We start from the raw sequence: 21,706 nt of genomic DNA on the forward strand, positions 1-21,706 counted from the left end.
AATAATATTAAGTACTTTAGCGTTTATACTACTAAAGTGACAAGCTTCTAGCTCTTTTGCCACCAACTTGGCACCTGTAACAATTAATTAAGCTAATTGTACCCTTCTTTCCTTTAATAAGACAGGATGCTATATCATCAAAGAAAACGTAATTGATTTAGCCAAAAGCTCTTACGCCTATATGGCTTCAGAATTACTTTTCATTATCTCGTTACCATTCGGCTTTCAGTTAAAGAGAGACGTAAGGATTCGTTGCCAGAGGACTTTGATATCAACGAAGGAATATTATTATATCTTCATTTAAGTAGTTCAATTACTCAACGCCTCACTCTCTCTTTTCCTATAAAATAGAAACAATGTCCATAAATATGAGATAGGTTTTACAATTCCATGAACTAAACCTCGAATAATAAAAACAACAATAACATTAATAACGATAACCCACGAAAAAACAAGCACATTGATCTGCTGAGTTTATACAGTGAAGATAATGAAATAATGAGATTACTTCCAAGTTCTGTCTAGTTTTGACAAGTGTATGTTTAAGCATTCTACATGCAATAATACTTTTTTATAATGTAATACGACTGACCACATGCTTTTCATAACCATGAGAAGAAGAGGCAGCAAGGGTACAACTGCCACATATATGATCCCTATTCCACGATGCCCACCCACAGTAGAAATTCACCACTTAGTCTCCTTTGAGCGGTATCACAGTGTCGGATTGCACGAAATCAGATGATCGTACACGCATCCTCAGAAATGGCGTCCCGCTATAAAGAAAGCAAGGCTTCCCTCTACGTCTTTGCTTAACGCATTGCTGCAGGTAGACAGCGCTCAATAAGACTTTGTTGTAATTGAAATGAGCACAGTGGGGGATGTATAGCAATGCACACACTGTGCCTTAAGCACTACCCGTTCACTCCCTTCCCTTCCTTTCCGTCACTGGAGTGGCCTTCAACACTATCCCTTCACTCTCACCCCTCCTTTTCAGTAATGGAGTGGGATAGTGTTGATTATTTATGTCGGTACACCATTTCTGTGTATGCGTGTGCAAGCAGACATACAGGCCGCACTTTCACCCCTCTGAGTATGTGTGTGTGTATGTGTGTGTGTTTATGCAGGAGTGATTGCACTCTCCGACAGGAAACGTGATTGGGCGAAGGTTCCTAAATCCCCGTTTACAAACACGACCAATGGAAAGAGGCACAGTATCATAGCTAGTATATATCTGGAGGTTTATCCCCAGTACGCCAAGAAAGCGGTTTACGTCTATGCTTTCTGACGTGACAACGTTCTACTCCGTAGGCCTCCACTCACGGAAAGTCAGCGTTATGACAGTTAGCCTGTTTCTGGCCAACTGTAAGTGATACAGTAAGTGACAGGTAATGGAGACCTGAGCTAAATGCCACAGTTATTAAATTTATGAACTGTGTTCTAACTTTTCCGTTTGGAAACCTCATGTTTTAAGCTTCCGTAACACTTCGGAATGCCGTAGTCAGTGAACAATTCAACCGATTTAAAAGATTCTGGTAACATTACAGTGAATACAATTATAGTTTGTGAATGACTACAAACGTTGAAAATTTGCACACAAAAATACCACGCTTTGAAAAACTGACTCATTTAATACTCTAAATATGAATCACCTGGGACACCGTTAGAAAGCTCTCTGTGCGCTCCAGGTGATGATACTACAACAGTTGCCCTACGACCCTTAGAGACGAAGATATGCGGGATCAGAAATGCGAGAATGTCTTATTTTGCTCCATACCGATTCCTAAATATAAGTAATTCAAACCCATGACGTGTTTATCCTTGAATAGGTAATCTTATACTCAACATAATTTTACCACTGTGGTAGACTTGGGACAATCAGGACAGAATTACAGGGTGTTCTAAAATTTACGAATCGTATTGAAATGTTATGTTCGGGCTTCATAATTAGCCAACAGTGTCGCTAAGTGACCAGCCTGATAAGTTCGCAATAAATGTGACGTTTCTATGCGAGTGTTTCATGGAGAATTACATACTATTGTGGCATGGACGTAATACGGCAGGTTGTTACCGGCTGTTGGATGGAAAATGACGGGCTGCAAGAGATTTGCTTAAACCGGAGCGCATCTGCCACAGACACTATGGGGATTCAGAACGCAGAACATAAATACGGGAAATGAATGTCTTCGATTATTGGAAGATCAACAGTTGATCAATTAGAGACTGCTTGCTCCTGATAATGAGGAGCGCCTAAATTTAGAATATCTTAGGAAAACGAACTACTGCTGGAATAACATGGCGAATGCCGTTCTCCATAGTGAGCCGAAACTGACCGATGAGCAGTGCTCCGTTTATCAAGGCCCATTGCTTGCACGACTTCAGAGATGGAAGAACCCATGCGTATGGCACCGGTAAATTGGCGGTGATCTAAACGCGCATAGATCTCGTGTCTTGCCCATCCTGTGCTCACGTGGTACACGGCTAGAACGAGTTCTGACGACATTACAGTTATGTACCACGCCGAACTATTACATTAGTTGGGCCGAGCAGAGCATCACTTTTCAAGAACGGCAGTGGCCTCTAATTCAATTGCTCATCAGGAGTAATAAAGAAATATTTAATGATGGAAGATATTACATGGGGTGGAAATATTAGACGTTGATTCTTCCATGCAGATTTTGTGGCAGGAGAGGCATGCTATACAGAGTGTCCTGAAGAAACACCGACAAGTCTTAGTATGTTGTGCGGAAAGGCAAACATCCGTTTTCAAGAAGGAACCCATATTCAGAAACGCACGGCTTGGAAGCTGTAGCGCATCGAAGTATGAGATGGGTGTGCGTTCCGCATGTCGTAAATGAACCCAATATGAGTAGCATATAGGGCTCATTATGAAACGAGATTCGAACTGTGTACATCCTACGTCATTACAGAGCCTAAATCGGCGGTGCTGAGCCTCACGCACATAACCCAGTGCGTGTAGTTGTCTTTGAAAAATTTCAGTCGCTCCGTGGACTCGAGCAATAAGGTTCTCCGCTGACTTTACAGGAGTGTCATACACCATACTCTTCATACTACCTTCGTGGAACTGTCCGGCTTCTCTTAGTCGTCTCTAGATGGCCACGAACGTGGAATGATGTGGGGTACGTCTGTTTGGAAAACGTTCCGCGCACAATCCTTCAGAAGCTCTACCATTGCAATCCGCTTTGCTGTATGCAAGTACCATATCGGTCATTTCCGCAGCTGTGAACTTGTACATATTGCACTGCTGTAAACAACTTTACTGCACTGGCAGACTATAGTACACAAATAACGCAGTAGGATGCGCATCAAAGATTGTGTGGAGGGATGTAGGGCATGAGCAGGAATGCTATTAGGCTGAAGTCGTCCATCCGCAGTACAAAGATGACTAAAGGGTTGCATACCTTCCGTATTAAGACACCAAATCGGAACAAATTTTCACAACCGTTCTCAGACTTCATCGCTCCCCAGCGCTCAAACCGTGCATTTCCGGACAGGGGCTCCTTCTTGAAAACCGATCAGTCCGCCATCCCGAACAACATACCAAGCCTTGTCGGTGTTTTCGGTGACACCCTGTATGTACGTCGTACATTACGTTGAGCATGGCTCTGATTGCACAATTCAAGATTCCTTCACTCTGTTTCCTGCTATTCGTAAAAATAATTCACCACTAATTATAGAATATCGAACTACTTACACAGCATCCATCTGCACCGTCTACCACTGAACATCCGCATAGCTTCACACGGCACTACCCCCGTAATAAAGAAGCATTCTGACGGATAGGGCTGGAGGGAGGAGCATTTTATGTGCCATTGCATTGGGTTGCCACATTCTTGCATTCCTTTCTCCTTCCCGTCGCTTCTAGCTCACTTGTTCGTTCGGATCGCTCAGAACTAAGAGGTTTGGCAACTCCAAACAACACGAGCAGGCCAGCCGGCTTATCTCCATGGCAACCGCAGTGGGCCCACCCACGTTTCCATGGCAAGCATAAGAACTGTCAGAATTTCTCTTTCAATATTACTATCATAGTACTGCACAACTGGAGGTTAGAAGAGTAACACACTGATTTTCAGACGAGTCTCGCTTTACATCTGGTATAGATAACTAACCCATTAGTGGATCTAGTCGTAACAATCTTGGAAGCCATCTTACAATGTTGTTGAAATCGTTGTAAGTGCCAAACAACATCTATTGGCTGCTATGGAAAACTTTCTTCACATGAGAACGATGGAAAATTTAGCTTTGAATGGTTCAAAATGCGAACGAAAGATGACCTGTTGGAGATTTACAAAGTCATTATCGACAGAGTTCACAGAATGATCACAGCAGACTTCTAACTTGCTTGAGCGTCGAGTGGAGAACGAGTCACTACGCTGTCCATATAGTTTCACCCCATTTATATCAAAAGCGTTCCTTCCTGCGTTAAATCATTTAAGGTAAGAAGATATGTAACGACTATTGAAGAATGGATATTGATTCAGAATACTACACACGCTATTCTTTACCAAACAAGTTCGTTTTTGACATTAATGTGTTACTGTAACCCATATCGATCACTTGTTTTGAGGAGAGCAAACAACGTTCACTCTCGTTTGAATGAAATTTCACCGAAGTTTTGTAATGCGACATATCTGTTGGTAATTCACATACTTTGAGAAGGTGTAAGAACGCCAGGCCTAAATACAACCACTTTGAGAATCAGTATTTTGGAGGTGGTTTACAAATTATTGATTTCTATAAAATTGCATGCTCCGAATATGAGAGTTTCTATTAAACAGTAAGATAGAAAGTTAGAAAAATTCCAACAAAATATTCCACAGTTTTTTTTATAACTATCGAACATAAAGGGATTCTTTTCCGGCATCTGTTTATTGCACCCTCGGCATTTTCATCTGAGTCATTTACTCCGTCTAACATTATACCCTACGGAACTTTCCATCCGCTAACGTTATTAACTCCACCTTTTTAACCCCTGTTAGTGTAAATCACACGCGACCATTATTAACTGTTGTAAGGAAACGTACTTTTATTGGACATCTCGGCATATTGGTCACCAAATGGCGGTTAAAATAATACCAACAAAACATGGATGGAACCAACTGTCATATGAAGGTTACTTGTATCCTTATCAGTAAATGAATGCGAAGGGAGATGGGACATATTGGACAACATGCAGCGACCGAGTAACAACTACAGGGATCCTCCAATTGTTCAGTCCTGTACGGGACACTGCCATACTGTGAATCGTGATGTCGTTGCCACTGTGAATGTCACAGTCACCATTAAAAGAGCAATTTGCATCTAGTACTGTGATACCTATACCAGAATTTCCTGCTCTGATACGTGCTATTAATAAAGCTCGCCGGGCCCAGCTGCCACAAAACCCAAAAACACTAGAGGAATTGGTAGAGATACCGGAAAGATACAAAACGACTATTAGGATCCATGCTTTCCAGTTATATGACAATTTGAATGCTGATGTCGAAGTTACATTTTGACTATATGCTAGGAAACCTAATTCTCTCGTCAGGAACTGAGATTTTCCATTAGGAATTGCTAGGCGGGCAATAAGGGGAGAGTTATCTCCTGTATTCAGTTATCAGATAGTGCCTCTGCTATTGCGCTTCTGATAAACTTATCTGTATACACCCCGGCGTCAGTGGTTGGGCCTAACACATTCCACTCTAACGAGTCTATTGTCAGACCTAAGATGAAACGCTGGTTTTATAGAACAAACGCCTTAAAAGCCTTACTTCTAATTTCTGATGTTGAAGGTTAAATAATTGTTTTTGCAACAATTGGAAACCTCCGTTGACTGGCGGTTTCAGAGGTTTGGGGAATAGATGGAGCATTTATGTTATGTCCTTCAATCTTTACACAGGTGTTCACAGTACACACTATACACAATGGATGTCCAGCATCAATGGCGTATGACCTTCTTTCCAATACGATAATGGGGAACTGTCTTCAAGAAAATAGTACAGAAGCATCACGAACATCGGATTGCCATTAATGGACCTGCAAAATTGTACGGTATCTCGATAACATGTGTGTGAGTGGGACACCTGCAAAGCCAAGACACCGAGCTATTCCTTCCTCCTATCGCATCAAATTATGGAATCAGTATAATGGAACAACAGCAAATGAATGGCGTACAAGCACCGTAGTAGAGGGATGACACAATCGATTCCAAACCATTGTGGATAAGTATCATCCGTTCACGTACCACTTCCTACTGGAGATTCAGAAAGAGCAACAAGAAATGAGAGCATGATTTTTGAGTTAGACGCAGGAAGAAAAGTTAGACAACCTCAGCGATAGAGTTATTGCACTGGAATCGCCGGTTACAAATAATATTCTTCTTCCGTTTACTCTCCAGGGTTGGCTTTTCCCTCACACTCAGCGAGGGATCCCACCTCTACCGCGTCAAGGACAGTGTCTAGGAGTGTGAGATGTTGGATCGGGGATACAAATGGAGAGGTGGACCAGTACCTCGCCCAGGTGACCTCACCTGCTATGCTGCACAAGGCCTTTGGGGGGATGGGAAGATCGGAAGGGATAGACAAGGAAGACGGAAGGAAGCGGCCGTGGTCTTAGGTATCATCCCGGCATTTGCATGGAGAACTGGGAAACCACGGGAAACCACTTCGAGGATGGCTGAGGTGGGAATCGAACCCCTTCTACTCAATTAACCTCTCGAATCTGAGTGGACTCCGTTCCAGCACTCGTACAACTTTTCAAATTTCCTGGCAGAGCTGGGAATCGAATCGGTCCTCCGGGGATGGCAACTAATCACGCTAACCACTATACCACCGAGGTGGACTACAAATAATTATATGGAATTATCCACGACACCTACATCAATGGCTTACTCCTGAGTACTTACGAACCTGTGGTCATAACTTCACATTGTAGTCGTAAAAATTACACTATTTCATCACTGAAGAAAAAAGAAACTGTACCGGAGGTACAATCGCTCCGTGCATTCAAATCAAGTGACTTTTAGAAGGTCATCTGTAACTTGTACTTCAAACTATGTGATAGAAGTAATTTGAAGTTTTTCGATAGAGGTATCTACTGTCAACCTAGGTGCTCCCTCTGATGAGAGGATGGACAATTAAATTTGAAGATAAATTTTGTAGTCATTAGTTGGTAAAACTGAATTGTCTATACTCTGTTTTTGATGTTCTAAAGTTACTAGCACTTCTATCTCTTCCCGCCAACTTAGTATTGTAGCCAAAAGGGAATTTTGTACTGTACATGTATTTAATTCAACAATGAGAAGATTTTGATATTTATTTGATTGTCCAATGGAAATTGTGGGTGTGTCAGGTATTCGACCCAGATAAATCTGGAACCTTCCTCTCCGCTATAAAAGTTGCGATATTTCGGGCTATATTGTCTTTGAACGCTTCAGCATCAGAGTGTGTTAATACAGGAGGCAGGGGAGGGTTTGCCTCGTCCATCTCCGGAAGGTCCACCAGTTCAAAGTAATGACAGATATTTTGTAAGCATGTAATAGTCTCAAAAAGCGAGTTCAAGAGGAAGGTTTCAAAATTCTTTAGGAATGTAAACTTAGCCAATAAAGAGTGAGGTACCCTCTTGTATTCTCTTTCAACTTGATTTTGAGGTGACTATGATTTTGTATTTAAAATCTACCTCTTAATTTTTTAAATAAAAACCAACTCTCCATCTAGTCACCTCCGTAGTATGGGCTCTTTTTCTACTACTGTAAATCCTGGAACTCAGTCTCCTTGAGTATTGATTGAAGGGAGCAGTAGTACTCTTGTAAAATTTGCAAGTGGGGAGCTTCAAGCTCATGTTGTTATACAATGTTGTTCTAGGAGTTTCTAACATTGTTTCTCGAGCTCACGAGCTAGATTTTTATACCTGAATAAATGCTATTGCTCAGCAAAGTTTAAAATTTGAAAAGAAAAGAAAAAAAAAAGGGAAAAGATGAAATAAAATTAATTTAAAATTCGGTCTGTTCTCTATCCGCCCATTCATGCCCGCACTTTCTTTCACCTCTGTCCACCGTGGTATCCCCGTAACAGAAATAAAACACATATAACTAAAAGCGTCCGACTCGGTAGTTTAAAGGTTAGTGTTATTAGCTGCCGTTCTGGGGGCCCTGGGTTTGATACCCGGTACTGCCAGAAATTTAAGAATGGCAGGAGGGCTGGTATGAGGTTAAAATGGTACATGAAGCTCACCTCCAATGGGGGTGTGTCTGAAAAGAGCTGCACCAGCTCGGTGTGAGGATACGAGTTTGCATTTGTCCGGCTCCATGGCTGGCCTTTGGTCCGAGGGGTCCCGAGTTCGATTCCAGACAGGGTCAGGGAATTTAACTTTAACTGGTTCATTCGGCACGGTGTATGTGTTGTCTTAAGCATTTGAAATCATCCTAGGTGGGGCCACATTTTTTCAGACGCGCAGGTCGCCAACACGGAGTCAACTCGAAAGACCTGCATCAGGCCTCTTTGGTGGCCACCCGCTTATGTTATTCATTACCGGAATTTAAAAAAAAATGAACTCTACGGAATGTTGCGCTGGCATAAGTCGTCATAGGGTGTATCGTGGGATATAAAAAAGTAATAGTTTATTCAGGCGGGGCGGGGGGGGATATTTTGGGCGAAACGGCGGTAGGCGAATTGACACGTAATCTTGTCTTCCACCAAGATATCGGGGGCCCCTGTAAATCTTCAGTCGAATTACTTTACTTTTGCGACTGTCTCATATAGGTTACTTTTGATTTTAATTCGTGACGAGATTCCTAGATTTTTGAGACCTATGCTAAATACGTCCTAACCTACTCGAATATACTGAACAGTAATTTTATTGGGCGCCAATCACAATTAAACGTGGCAGCTATAGAGCATGGTTCTTCATATTTCTTTGCTCCAGCAAATCAGGGACAGGTGTTTACAAGCCGCCTCCAGTTCATCCTATGTATCTGCAGGTGCTGTTCTACATTTTACTGCCAATATGCAACAAATTTTGTTAGGTCTTCGAAAATTCATTTTTCCTAACTATCATGAGGCCCCCTTCAGGGCCTCTTGCATCATCTGTCAGAAATTAATTTTTTACTCGACAACACACCATAATACAGGTTTGAAGGATGATAATGTGGTCAAATTTCTACATTGCTTCAGGATTACGTTAAAATATTCTACTTGAAATAATAACATAAATGCATTTTCTAAAACAAAACTATACTGATATTAATTGAAATCATAGTGAGATTCGTCGTTAAAGTAATTCAACTTAAAAGCATGAAATTAGGTGAAAACGTGCTGTTGGCATTTGAGTGAATTGAGGAGGTCGTTGGAATTGATCTTCTCCATCTTCAGAATATGGTATATCCCCATGTTTACGAATTAACCTAGAGAGCGTCTGGATTGCTGCCAAGCCTTCCCCATGAACGGCGACATCTGATCACCTCTCCTGGCTCACTCCTACGTCTGTCCGTCTGCTTATGTAAGCAGATAATTAAAAAGCAGTCCTGAATTTGTCCATAATTAGTGACCTAATATCATTGCACTATCTGACGGGGGTGCAATCAATAAAGAGACTGACCTACTACGGAGCCTGTTGCATTTAGGCATACTGATTTGTTTAAGGATTTCACCCATCCTACTTGTTTAATTATTGCTGACCAGCTTTGTATATGCATATTGACGTCGCAGAGCACAGCATTTACTCTGTCTAACAATTTACTTTACACTTTGATCCTTAGACCCTCAAAAGCTTTAGCATCTACCAACCACTCAGCCACAGTCTTACTTGTAAAACCAAAATCAGAATGAACCTTTCCAAGGGATGCAAGCCCTCATTAAATCCTCCTCAGTCACGTGGTTACACGTACTACGAGTCTTTCTCCCACTGGAACAGTTCTGTCAGCCACTCAACTACATGATCGATTCACATCCCACGCGGTACCGCTTCCTTCGAAACCTTCGCACCAAATATTGGCGTTAATCATTATTTAGGGCTATCGTCAAGGTGGCAGATTCCATATCAGTTATTTACCTAGCTATTTCTAAGAATGTTTTCAAAGAACTTGGAATTTATTGAACATATCCCTTGATACATTTTTCAGATCCCTAATTTCGTGTACAGTCGCCATAAGACCTATCTGTGTCGGTGCGACGTAAAACAAATAGCAAAAAAAAAAAAATCATGTACTATAAATGAATATTTTACTCAATTTGTCCTCTTCGAGTTCCAATTTTATCTTCATATTATGAACTTTCCTACATTTAAAAGCTCAACTAAAAGTTATTAGTCTACTTATGCCATTAAACACCATCTTTCTACAGACAGCTTAAAAAATACCACTTAATCGAGCAAGGTTTGCAAGATTTTCGTAACGCTACTCTTTTGTCGGAAATCACCAAGAACAAATCGAGCTGCTTTCATTTGGATCATTGCCAGTTCTCGTATCAAGTAGTCCTGATGTGGGTCACATACACTGGAACCTTACTCTAATTATGGTCTTAACAGAGACATATGACCTCTCAATTTCATCCTTACTACAACCCCTAAATACCCTAACAACCATGTGAAAAGTTATGTAACCTTTCTTTTCAACCCTTTTAATGTGATTACGCCAATGAAGATAATTTCTTAGGTTAAACACCTAAGTACTATGAGGTACTATCACCCCATCAACACAGTAATTAAAAGTGAAAGGACTTTTACTCTCGCTGAAATACTACCTGACTTTTCACCCCGTTTCCATTCTTACCATTGTCTGCTGTCCATTTCACATTGTCTAGGTCTTTTTGTGTAGCTGACAATCTTGAAACTTAATTTACAATTCTGTATAGTATAACACAGTTGTACTTCCTCTTAAAACAAACATCACCACCACTAAATGATGATGATAATAATAATAATAATAATAATAATAATAATAATAATAATAATAATAGACAGTATGAATGATGAATTGTACACAGTCTGAGAATTTTACAAGTGAGATATTAAGAAGTAGTGTCTTTATTTCTTTGGACGAGACTCTCCTCGGCTATGATCTGGCAGACGGTTCGTGCTGATATCAAGTCTTGTTTTCTGGTGGTAACGAGCAAGCGACAGAATATTGCAGATTCCATTTTTCCGGCTAGATAGCATATGGAGCTCTCCAGCTAACGTTTTAGAATGATGAAGTCCACTGAGGTTAGCGTCGTAAGACGGCCACTAACAGGGGCTTTATGGAGAGGTTTGTTTGTTTCGACGTCCATAGAGAAATTGTGTTTCCTTTTCTGTCGTGTGGCGAGCGAAACAGAAAGCCTACAGTTAACAACTTCATCCGGAGATAAAAGAAGTGAAATGGAAACATTTCTACTAAATGAAGTTAAGGGATGTTTAGAAGAAGCAGTGGTTATGAGTAATACTAAAGAGTTTATCTGTTATCCTGCAAATGAAACGGCTATGAGGAAATAAGAACTTTGTGAATGTGAAGCTGTTTGCAGTGGTGGGTAGGTACAGTAGAGCACTGCAAATACTGTGTCACACCAGTGATAGACTTGAGCCTCTTTGTTTCGTTACTGCGTAAATATAAGAGTCAAGGGGCAGATAATAGTCTACAGTAGATGTTAGGCACCTTAAAACATTAATCATCATCATTATCATCATCATACCCTCTCTGTGTGGGGGCGGTAGAATAACATCCGCTGCATTCCTCCGCCATCGTGAGAGATGACTAAAAGGGGCCCCAGGGGCTCTTAACTTGGTAGCATGGATTGATGACCACGAGGTCCTTAGCTGAGTGCTGGTATTGCTTCCACGTACTTGTGGCAGACTCCTCACTTTCATGTATCCTATCCTTTGATCAACTCCTGTTTTTTCCGACCCCGAGGCTATTAGGATCGCGAGGTCTGGGGAATCTTTTATTTTCATCCCTTTGTGGCCCTTGTCTTTCTTTTGCCGATACTTTCATTTTTCGCAATATCGAACCTCTTCCATTTTTCTTCTGGTTAGTGTTAACAGAGGATCGTTGCCCAGTTGTACTTCCTCTTAAAACAATAATTACGACCACCATTATCATCATAAACGAACCCAGAGCAACGCAGACAGTAATTGGCATAATTCTGAATCACTTTAACATCCTTAAAAGTCACGAATTACGTTAACACACTAAATTTTATGTATCAGCAATACGCCTTCCTAGAAGTCTTCTCTGAAATTTGGGTGTGGTGCCGAGCTACCTTTAAGCTCTCTGTATGAAGACTACTATATTTACCTGTGGGATAGATGATGATGGTCGGTCGCTTGTTGTGTGGTGTTGGGGCGGTGGGTCCATTTTGCGGCTTGCTCGCCATCACTGCATCCCGCCTGAAACACCAACATTATTAGTCAGTAGATTCACAGATGATACGGTAAGATTATCAAAGAACAGCATACAATGAGTAACTGACAACATCGTATCGGTGGTAGTTTATTGAAAATTGACATAGTCTTGATCATCACGCGTACGTTTTGGCTGGTGTCCTTTCTGTAAAAATCATTACTATTCTCTGTCCGACTCCATGGCTAAATGGTTAGCATGCTGGCCTTTGGTCACAGGGGCCCTGGGTTTGATTCCCGGAAGGGTCGGGAATTTTAACCATGATTGGTTAATTCCGCTGGCACGGGGGCTGGGTGTATGTGACGTCTTCATCATCATTTCATCCTCATCATGACGCACAGGTCACCTGCATCTGGCGAGCCGAACTTGTCCTTGGACACTCCCGGCACTAAAAGCCACACGCCATTTCATTTCAGTGCTGTTCTCTTACTGTGGATAGAGTAGAATACATCTACGGTTTTGCCAGCTTGTCCTAATAGGTGACTTAAAGGAGAAATCCCCAGGGTCTCATCGTGCGAGCGTGTGTTGTTGACTATGGGGCCACTAGCTGGCATTAATTTCAGCTTACTTGCGCCAGGCTCCTCACTTTTATCTTTCATTTCTGACCTTCCGAGGCCAAATTTCTTCTTCGACCCCGATGGTATTAGGTTTCGAGTTCTAGGGAATCTAACATTTTCACGGCCTTCGAGTCTCTTCTTTTCCATTTGCCCGTGCCTTCATTTTTCGAAGTGTCAGGCATCCTCCATTATATTCTCTTACAATGTTAAAAGAGGATGAATGGGCAGGTATAATTCCGTTTCAAACAATAATCACAATCACCACCACCACCATCTGAGTGGTATTCCAAAGTAAAATGTAATTGAATACCACCCTGTGTTGGAGTTATGTTGTTATTGTAAGAGGCAACACTACATTGCCAATATTAGGTGATTCCCCGTCATCACATGATGAGTGCTTGTCTAAGTACACCTACAGTAGTTTTGGATTATTTTCCTTAGAGGCATCGTTTACGTTCTGAAATAACTTCTTAAAAAGTAGACTGAGGTTTACAGGCATTTCCTGCCAATTAAACCATATGAATGGTGATTTCCGAATTGTTCTTGATTATGTGCGTTCATTCCTTATTTTGACATAGCATCTTCCCGAAATTTAACTCTGGCAACGTCTAAACATTGTCTTATCTTAAGAATGGTGTGCGAGTGTATTCCACCTTTATAATTCCGAGTTCTGTTTTACATACAGTTAGATACGAATTGAAAAAAAAAAATGAAATGGCGTATGGCTTTTAGTGCCGAGAGTGTCCGAGGACAAGTTCGGCTCGCCAGATGCAGGTCTTTTCATTTGACACCCGTAGGTGACCTGCGCGTCTTGATGAAGATGAAATGATGATGAAGACAACACATACACCCAGCCCCCGTTCCGGAGAAATTAACCAATCATGGTTAAAATTCCCGACCCTGTCGGGAATCGAACCCGGGACCCCTGTGACCAAAGGCCAGCACGCTAACCATTTAGCCACGGAGCCGGATGAAGAAATGAAGATATTCACTGATATCTCCATGCATTTCAAATGTCGTTGTGCTGTATTAATCGTGAAGTACACGAATATATGTCGTTGTGATCTCTGAAGTGTGGGCAACGGCTCACTAAGTGATCGCTCACACTGGAACATCCCACTATCGTTCCGATTATTGCCAATTTGTTGCCATGTTTCAGAAATGACAATGTAGTCAGTTTTCTTCCAGTGTGACCCTGAAATCATGATCAATCATATTTTCGTATCCTAGGACGGACAAACGTCTGGCACATCTATTTCGCAAGCACACGGGTACATGATCATTTCACGATATGATGTGTTAATAGACTTTTCGCATGAATCGACTTGGTGATTTAGATTGGTTTCATGCACAACAAGTGTGACGGCCTGAGGAAGTAAAATTTTTTAAGTAATTTGAAAAACGAATTTCGAGTTTACACGGCAAAAAAGCTGATACCGCAAATATTTCCGAAATATTTTCGCAAATAGGCCTCGCATTGGGTGAGATCTATCAGGATACCTCTCAGTGCACACCTTGCACGAAAGCACACCATTTATTCTACATTCACCACACATCAGGATCATGTAGGCTTTTTCACATTTGTAAACGTCATACATCGCCTTTAGCCTACTCTGTATGACTTCCTTGTACGCAATGCTACAAAGTATGGACTAGGAAGTCGCACACCCCACATTAAAAGTTGAAAAAGGTGATAAAAATGCACACTGGTAGGGTCGAGGTAGCCACATATACCCCAAGCAGTGGCCGGTCAACTGGAACAAACAGCACTTGCAGACAGAAATGACGATATTTCATGAACTATTCACTAGGACCCTGCAAGAAAATCCATTGTCATTATAATCTAATAATCTCTACTTTTAATTTATTTCGCTTCCTATCTTTCTTTCTTTCTTTCTTTCTTTCTTTCTTTCTTTCTTTCTTTCCTAATCCGTTTACGGTCCAAGGTTGGTTTTCCATCGGATTCAGCGAGGGATACCGCCTCAAGGGCAGTGTCATGGAGCGCGAGACTTTGGGTCTGCGGATAAAACTGGGCAGGAGGACCAGTACCTCGCCCAAGCTGCCTCACCTGCTATGCTGAACAGGGGCCTTTTGCGGGATGGGAAGAACGGAATGGATATACAAGGAGCGGCCGTGGCCTTATGTTAGGTACAATCCCGGTATTCGCCTGGAGGAGAAGTGGGAAACCACGGAAAACCAATTCGAGGATGGCTGAGGTGGGAATCGAACACCCCTCTACTCAGTTGACGTCCCTAGGCTGCGTGGACCCCGTTTCAGCCCTCGCACCACTTTCCAAATTTCGTGGCAGAGGCGGGAATAGCACCCATGCCTCGGGGGGGGGGGGGGTGGCAGATAATCACACTAACCACTACACCACAGAGGAGGAGTACTTTTATTACCGCAGTGCTAATATACAATGGATTCATTTAAAAGGTTTTTACCTAGATCCATTTCCATTCTGTGAAAACAATATATCAATTGCGCACATAATTCCGTAAATATTAGTGGTTGTAGACTGTAGGTGATTCGCATAGGATGCTACACTTAAATTATCTCCTTAAAATACCGCATCTTCTAACAAGTTGAACATATGGATAGTTGATTTTCACTGAGATGTATAATAACAGGGGTTGGGGGTTATAAATTGATGTATAATCTCATAGATATCAATAACTACTTTATTTCCCTAAAGTGGGGAGGGTATTTACCTTCAAGAATAAAAAAAGAAATTGTTATTGTTTTTAGAACAAACACTCCACTTCAACTGAGTAAAATTTGTGAACATGATCTGCTCTGCTTCAAAGGATACATTAATAGGTGTCCACACATGCCAGTTCACGTCACACTAAATCATATCTTTGTAGCGTTTTCCCTAATTTTGATTTTTAACCTGATTTTGAAACAACTAAAATTATTGATATTTGCATAAACATTTGTATGGTAGTGTATTTTAATATAAATCAATATACAACCTGTGAAAATAAAGTTCGGTGAATGAAGTCAGAGCGGTCGATCCGGCAGCACTGGCGACACACAACGCTGCACCTGCGTAGCAGCAGGTTTTGACCACCTGCTCCCAACGTTCTTCAGTTGAGCATCGTGTGTGTGCCACGTAAGACCTGTTTGACACAGAGTGTGTTTAGTGGGTTTGTTCTGAACTGCGAACAAAAACATGAACGACCAAGACATCAATGTAGAGTTTTTTTTTAAGCTTGGCAAGACACCCAAAGAAACGCATGCAATGCTAGTACGTGTTTATGAAGACAAAACAATGTCCTTGAAGTGTGTGTACGATTGGTTCGTCCGTTTTCGAGGAGGCCGAGTAAGTGTTTCTGACAACCCCCGTAGCGGAAGACTGGTGACCACCGTCAGTGACGCAAACATTGAGAAGGTGGGGACATTAATCACGAACGTTCGGCGATGAACTGTGCGCATGATAGTGGATGAAAAGCAGATTAAACGTGAATCTTGTGCGACAAATCGTTACCCAGAAGTTAGGGAAGAGGAAAACGTGTTCTCCACTTGTGCCACATCATTTGACTGACGATCAGAAGCAGGCACGTTTAGAGGCTTCACAGGATTTTGTCGAAACGGCAGATGCGATAGCAAATTCTTGAACTGTATTGTCACTGAGGATGAAACCTGGTGTCTCGGGTACAGCTCTGAAACGAAACGGCAAAGCATGGATTGGCGTTCTCCGGGATCCCCTCGTCGGAAAAAAGGTCAGAGCTGAAAAGTCACGCATCAAAACGATGCTTATCACCTTTTTCGATAATCAAGGCATTATCCACAAGGAATTTCTACGTGAGGGAACGATGTTGAATGCTGCACGGTACATTGAAATTTAGACCCGTTTCATGAAACGTCTACGCAGGGTATGACCCCAGTACGCACAACAAAGTTCTTGGTTTTTTGTCCATGACAACGCTCGCCCACACACAGCCAATATCGTCAAACAGTTCATGGCAAAAAAGGGAGTGGTGCAACTTGAACATCCCCCATTCTCGCCAGATCTTAATCCTCCAGTATTCTTCCTATTCCCACGACTCAAACTCTCTTTGAAAGGAAAGAGATTTGACGATATTCCTGACATCCAACGAAACGTGACGAGGCTTTTGAACACCATCCCAAAGGAAGCCTTCTTACAAAGTTTCCAGGACATGTATCACCGATCTCAGAGGTGCATAGTTATGGGAGGGGACTATTTCGAAGGACAGTAAGGTTACTGTCGTGCATTGTTCGTCTATGTTGATAGTACAGGACTATTCACCGAACTTCATACTCACAGATTATATTTAGGCTCTTTTATTTGACAAATTTTCTAAAAATTAATTACCACTGCAAAAATTAGAACAATAGAAATTAAAATAATGTTTTCTAAAGGAATAACTTAGGCCTAGAGGTTTTACACATTGACGATTTAATTCCGTAAATAATTTCAGTAAGGAAAGTTGGAATTCTTTCTTTTTTCTTTTTTGAAAGTTGCTTTACGTCGCACCGACACATATAGGTCTTATGGCGACGATGGGACAGGAAAGGGCTAGGAATTGGAATGAAGGGGCCATGGCCTTAATTAGGGTACAGCCGCAGCATTTGCCTGGTGTGAAAATGGGCAACCACGGAAAACCATCCTCAGGGCTGCGGACAGTGGGGTTCGAACACACTATCTCCCGAATACTGGATACTGGCCGCACTTAAGCGACTGCAGCTATCGAGCTCGATCAAGTTGCAATTCAAGAAGACAAATTGGGGCAAATATTCATTTATAGGAGGAGGAGTAAGGGATTTGAATAATTTATCAACGGAAACGTTCGATAAATTTCTTACGTCCTGGAAAATATTGTCCTACACTTGGTGTGATCGTGGATGTCCGAGCACGAATGATCCAAAGTCAACACGTAAATTGTTGCAACGGGTGAAAAATTTACATAGCTCTTGTCAACTACAAAATGGTATGTGTTCAAGCACTGAATGGGGAAGACAAGGCAAAACGTGTGAATTACTGGACACGGCTATTTCAAACAATTGTGAGCCAATTTTTAGATCCACTTGTGTATTTCCTGAGTGACATCTGGCAGGAGATGTAAACTCCCTGAACACCAGATAGTGGTCAGCAAACAATCCCTATATGATTCATGAGGCACCTCTAACGATTACATAGATCGGAGTGTAGTGTACGGTGTCTACAGTACAAGTCAGATTGTTGAAACCACAGTAAATACTGATGTGCATGGGGAAATCTTTAAAACCAAGCAAGTGTCTGCGCCGCTTGAGTCACGTAGCTATCAGCTTGCATTCGGGAGATAACGGGTTCGAACCCTACTGTTTTCCGTACTTTCCCACTTTCCACACCATTCAAATGCTAGGGCTGTAACTTAACTAAGGCCACTGTCGCTCCTTTCCCACTCCTAACCTTTTTCTATCCCATCGTCGCCATTAGAACTACCTGTGTCGGTGCAACGTAAAGCAAGTTGTAAAATTTTTTTTAAAGAAAATGTTACGCGCAGCTGACGACCCATGAACGCTCGTACGACGTATTATTTCAACAGTTCAACAGGATGGGGTGACACTTTACACTTAACGCGAATCAAGCTCTCGAATTTATGAAGGATTCACAGAAATAAACAAAGACTGCCAGCAAAGGATTGTGGCCGCCACGAGTGCAGAACCTATCCACTAGTGACTTTCACCCGTGAGACAGTCTGAAGGGAAAATTGTAAACAAGTAATCCAAAGACATAGAACTGATTCCACAGAGTTGCGCGAAATGTTAAGGCGCGCACAACAGTGCCTTGAAGCACAAGGAGATATCAATCACCTACTGTAAAACACAAGATCATTTCAGTAAGTAAAGAACTTTGAATTAGCTTGTTTCGTATGTTTGTTGCTTGTATCTGCTCGTAGCGGGTCATCTTTTTCGTGCCCCACCCCGTAATTTGAGGATCATAACTACGTGCATCTTTACTGGCTTGCACCCTTATGCCACACTGCGTTGCTAAACTTCGAAGAAAAAATGTTCTGAGGAAGTATCACAAAATCAGACTTAATCCCCACCTGCGTATTCACCACGATATTCCTGCGCTTAGGAGGAATCGTTTATGTTCCCCTATGCAATTGGAGATACCAAGGTAGATAAATAATAATAATAATAATAATAATAATAATAATAATAATAATATTTGTTTTACGTCCCACTAACTACTTTTTGAGGTCTTCTGAGACGCCGAGGTGCCGGAATTTAGTCTCGCAGGAGTTCTTTTACGTGCTAGTAAATCTACCGACACGGGGCTGTCGTATTGGAGCACCTTCAAATACCACCGGACTGAGCCAGGATCGAACCTGCCAAGTTGGGGTTAGAAGGCCAGCGCCTTAACCGTCTGAGCAACTCAGCCCGGCCAACCAAGGTAGACAGATGGCTTGGTATCCTGTTGAAGCAAATGACTGTCACATCCTTGCATACCTAAGTACCCACATCATCATCATCATCATCATCATCATCATCATCATCATCAATATGTGGTCTCAGGCATGGAAAGAAACTGTTCCCCAAGAATTTACAAGCTTCTTACGAGCTTCTTTCTATCAGGTTTCAACCATTCGCCGGCGCTATTGTTTGGCTTGCTGCCGGCTTCGTCGACATTGTCGCAACTGTCCGGCAATTACAGCCTCTCGCTGGCATTACTGCCAGCCGCCTCACACTCGATCTTTATTGCTATATTATTATTATTATTATTATTATTATTATTATTATTATTATTATTATTGTTATACTCGTTGGCTGAATGGTCACCGTACTGGCCTTCGGTTCAGAACGTCCCAGCTTCGATTCTCGGCCGGGTCGGGGATTTTAACCTTCATTGGTTAATTCCAATGGCCCGGGGGCTGGGTGTTGTGTTGTCCCCAACATCTCTGCTTCTCAAATACCACAATAACACGCAGTTACCTACACATGACAGATGCCGCCCACCCTCATCGGAGGGTGTCCGGCTCCATGGCTAAATGGTTAGCGTGCTGGCCTTAGGTCACAGGGGTCCCGGGTTCGATTCCCGGCAGGTTCGGGAATTTTAACCATCATTGGTTAATTTCGCTGGCACGGGGGCTGGGTGTATGTGTTGTCTTCATCATCATTTCATCCTCATCACGACGCGCAGGTCACCTATGGGTGTCAAATCGAAAGACCTGCATCTGGTGAGCCGAACATGTCCTCGGACACTCCCGGCACTAAAAGCCATACGCCATTTCATTTCATTTCATCGGAGGGTCTGCCTTGCAAGGGTGCACTCGGCTAGAAATAGCCGCACGAAATAAAATATTGCTATTATTATTATTATTATTATTATTATTAATATTATTATTAGTATTATTATAATTACTATTATTATTACAGTGCATAATTATAGCTTCATTAAGATGTATTCAACTGGATAGCGTAGTCGATAGGCACTTGACTCCTGTGCTCAAGGATGGTGGATCGAATTTCGATTGAGTCGGTTCACCTTGAGAGTGTTCCCAGATATGTATACTGTCATCGAATATGTTCTGGAGTTTTGATCGTGTTCAACTGCAGTACTCCGTGACCTGTATCAGTTGTGATAATATCGTAGTTTGAGAGAGTTCCTGTGTTGTAGGTACCAATATAGCTGACTGAGAGACAGCAAGATCTGCTTAACCGTGGCAAATTCTGTATAAATATTAATTACTCTGATACAAACACAAAACTATGTTATTGTATTTGTAGACTGTTAACATATCAATGTAACATCCCATTAAATCAGAATGTAGCAATTCATAATTACATAGCTTTTATGTCCAATCAAACATAGCTGTTCTATTTCTAGGACTGTAGTATAATACTACCTTGTATTGCATCAATTTATCACTCTATCTATTGTGGCCCTAACTCATGTCTTATACTGCCGTCTTTAGGCGAGGCCATATACAACACTGAAAGCCACTAAATGTACAGGAAATCTTGGAGATAAATAAAGCTAACAAGCAGTGACTCTTTCCCTAGTCTTGACGTTTTTATTTCACCTCCAGATAATGTTCCCTAGACAGTAGGATGGTCATAAAAAATATGGCTTAATGGTAGTGTTGTGTTAGAATATTGTGACATCTTAAAGTCTTTGAATTCAGGTGCCACTTGACTTTTTACAAGTGTACCTTTGGTACTAAAGCTGAAAAGGGCACACAAAACAATGCTCCTATCAAAATTTGAGACAACAGGACATTGAATAGCACCCTAGAGGAAATGCTGATATGAAAAGGAAGAAAGGAGGATCTTTTTATTTCAAAACTGCTGAGGGGAAGTAATTTTGTTAGCGGGATGATGATATTGCTAGTGCAGCATCAAACGCTTTTCCTTTGTAACCACTGTAGAGAGATGCTAGATATTTTAGGAAAGAAGAAAGGAAAAATCAAATTTTTCGGTCTAAAAGTAGTTCCTTTTAGATTAGGCGCACGGGGGAAGCCGATTGCGCAGACGAAACTCCAACTCTGTATCGAGTAGCCAATCATCTGAAAAAGTGGTACTACGCGATTGATTATGCACTGCATTGACATTGACATGGTACGGAAGAATGCATGGCTTCTTTACAAACAAAGCACGAGAGGCTCATCCATCTGGCATTCAGGTGACGTGTTGTTAGTGCACACTAAACGTGCGTCCGCACCAAGATGTCGTTAACTTTGTCAATAAACACCATTAACCAACAATGCTCATGAACAATTTTGACTGTTAATAAACATAGTAGCGTGCTCATTAACTTTTCGAGCATGTT

At 41.7% G+C, this 21,706-nt stretch overlaps 1 protein-coding gene across 3 annotated transcripts in view; it reads right to left on the reverse strand.

Annotated features, from left to right (window-relative positions):
• LOC136880312 (uncharacterized) overlaps positions 1 to 21,706 on the reverse strand; it is a 1,092,102-nt gene that overhangs the window by 87,343 nt on the left and 983,053 nt on the right. For all 3 annotated transcript variants that reach the window (XM_068229157.1, XM_068229158.1, XM_067153292.2), the window contains one exon: positions 12,266 to 12,357. In XM_068229157.1, the coding sequence (XP_068085258.1) occupies positions 12,266 to 12,344 (79 nt within the window). In that variant the 5' untranslated portion in view covers positions 12,345 to 12,357. The remainder of the gene's footprint in view (positions 1 to 12,265; positions 12,358 to 21,706) is intronic.

Source organism: Anabrus simplex, chromosome 1 (genome assembly GCF_040414725.1).
Source record: "Anabrus simplex isolate iqAnaSimp1 chromosome 1, ASM4041472v1, whole genome shotgun sequence".
NCBI lineage: Eukaryota > Metazoa > Arthropoda > Insecta > Orthoptera > Tettigoniidae > Anabrus > Anabrus simplex.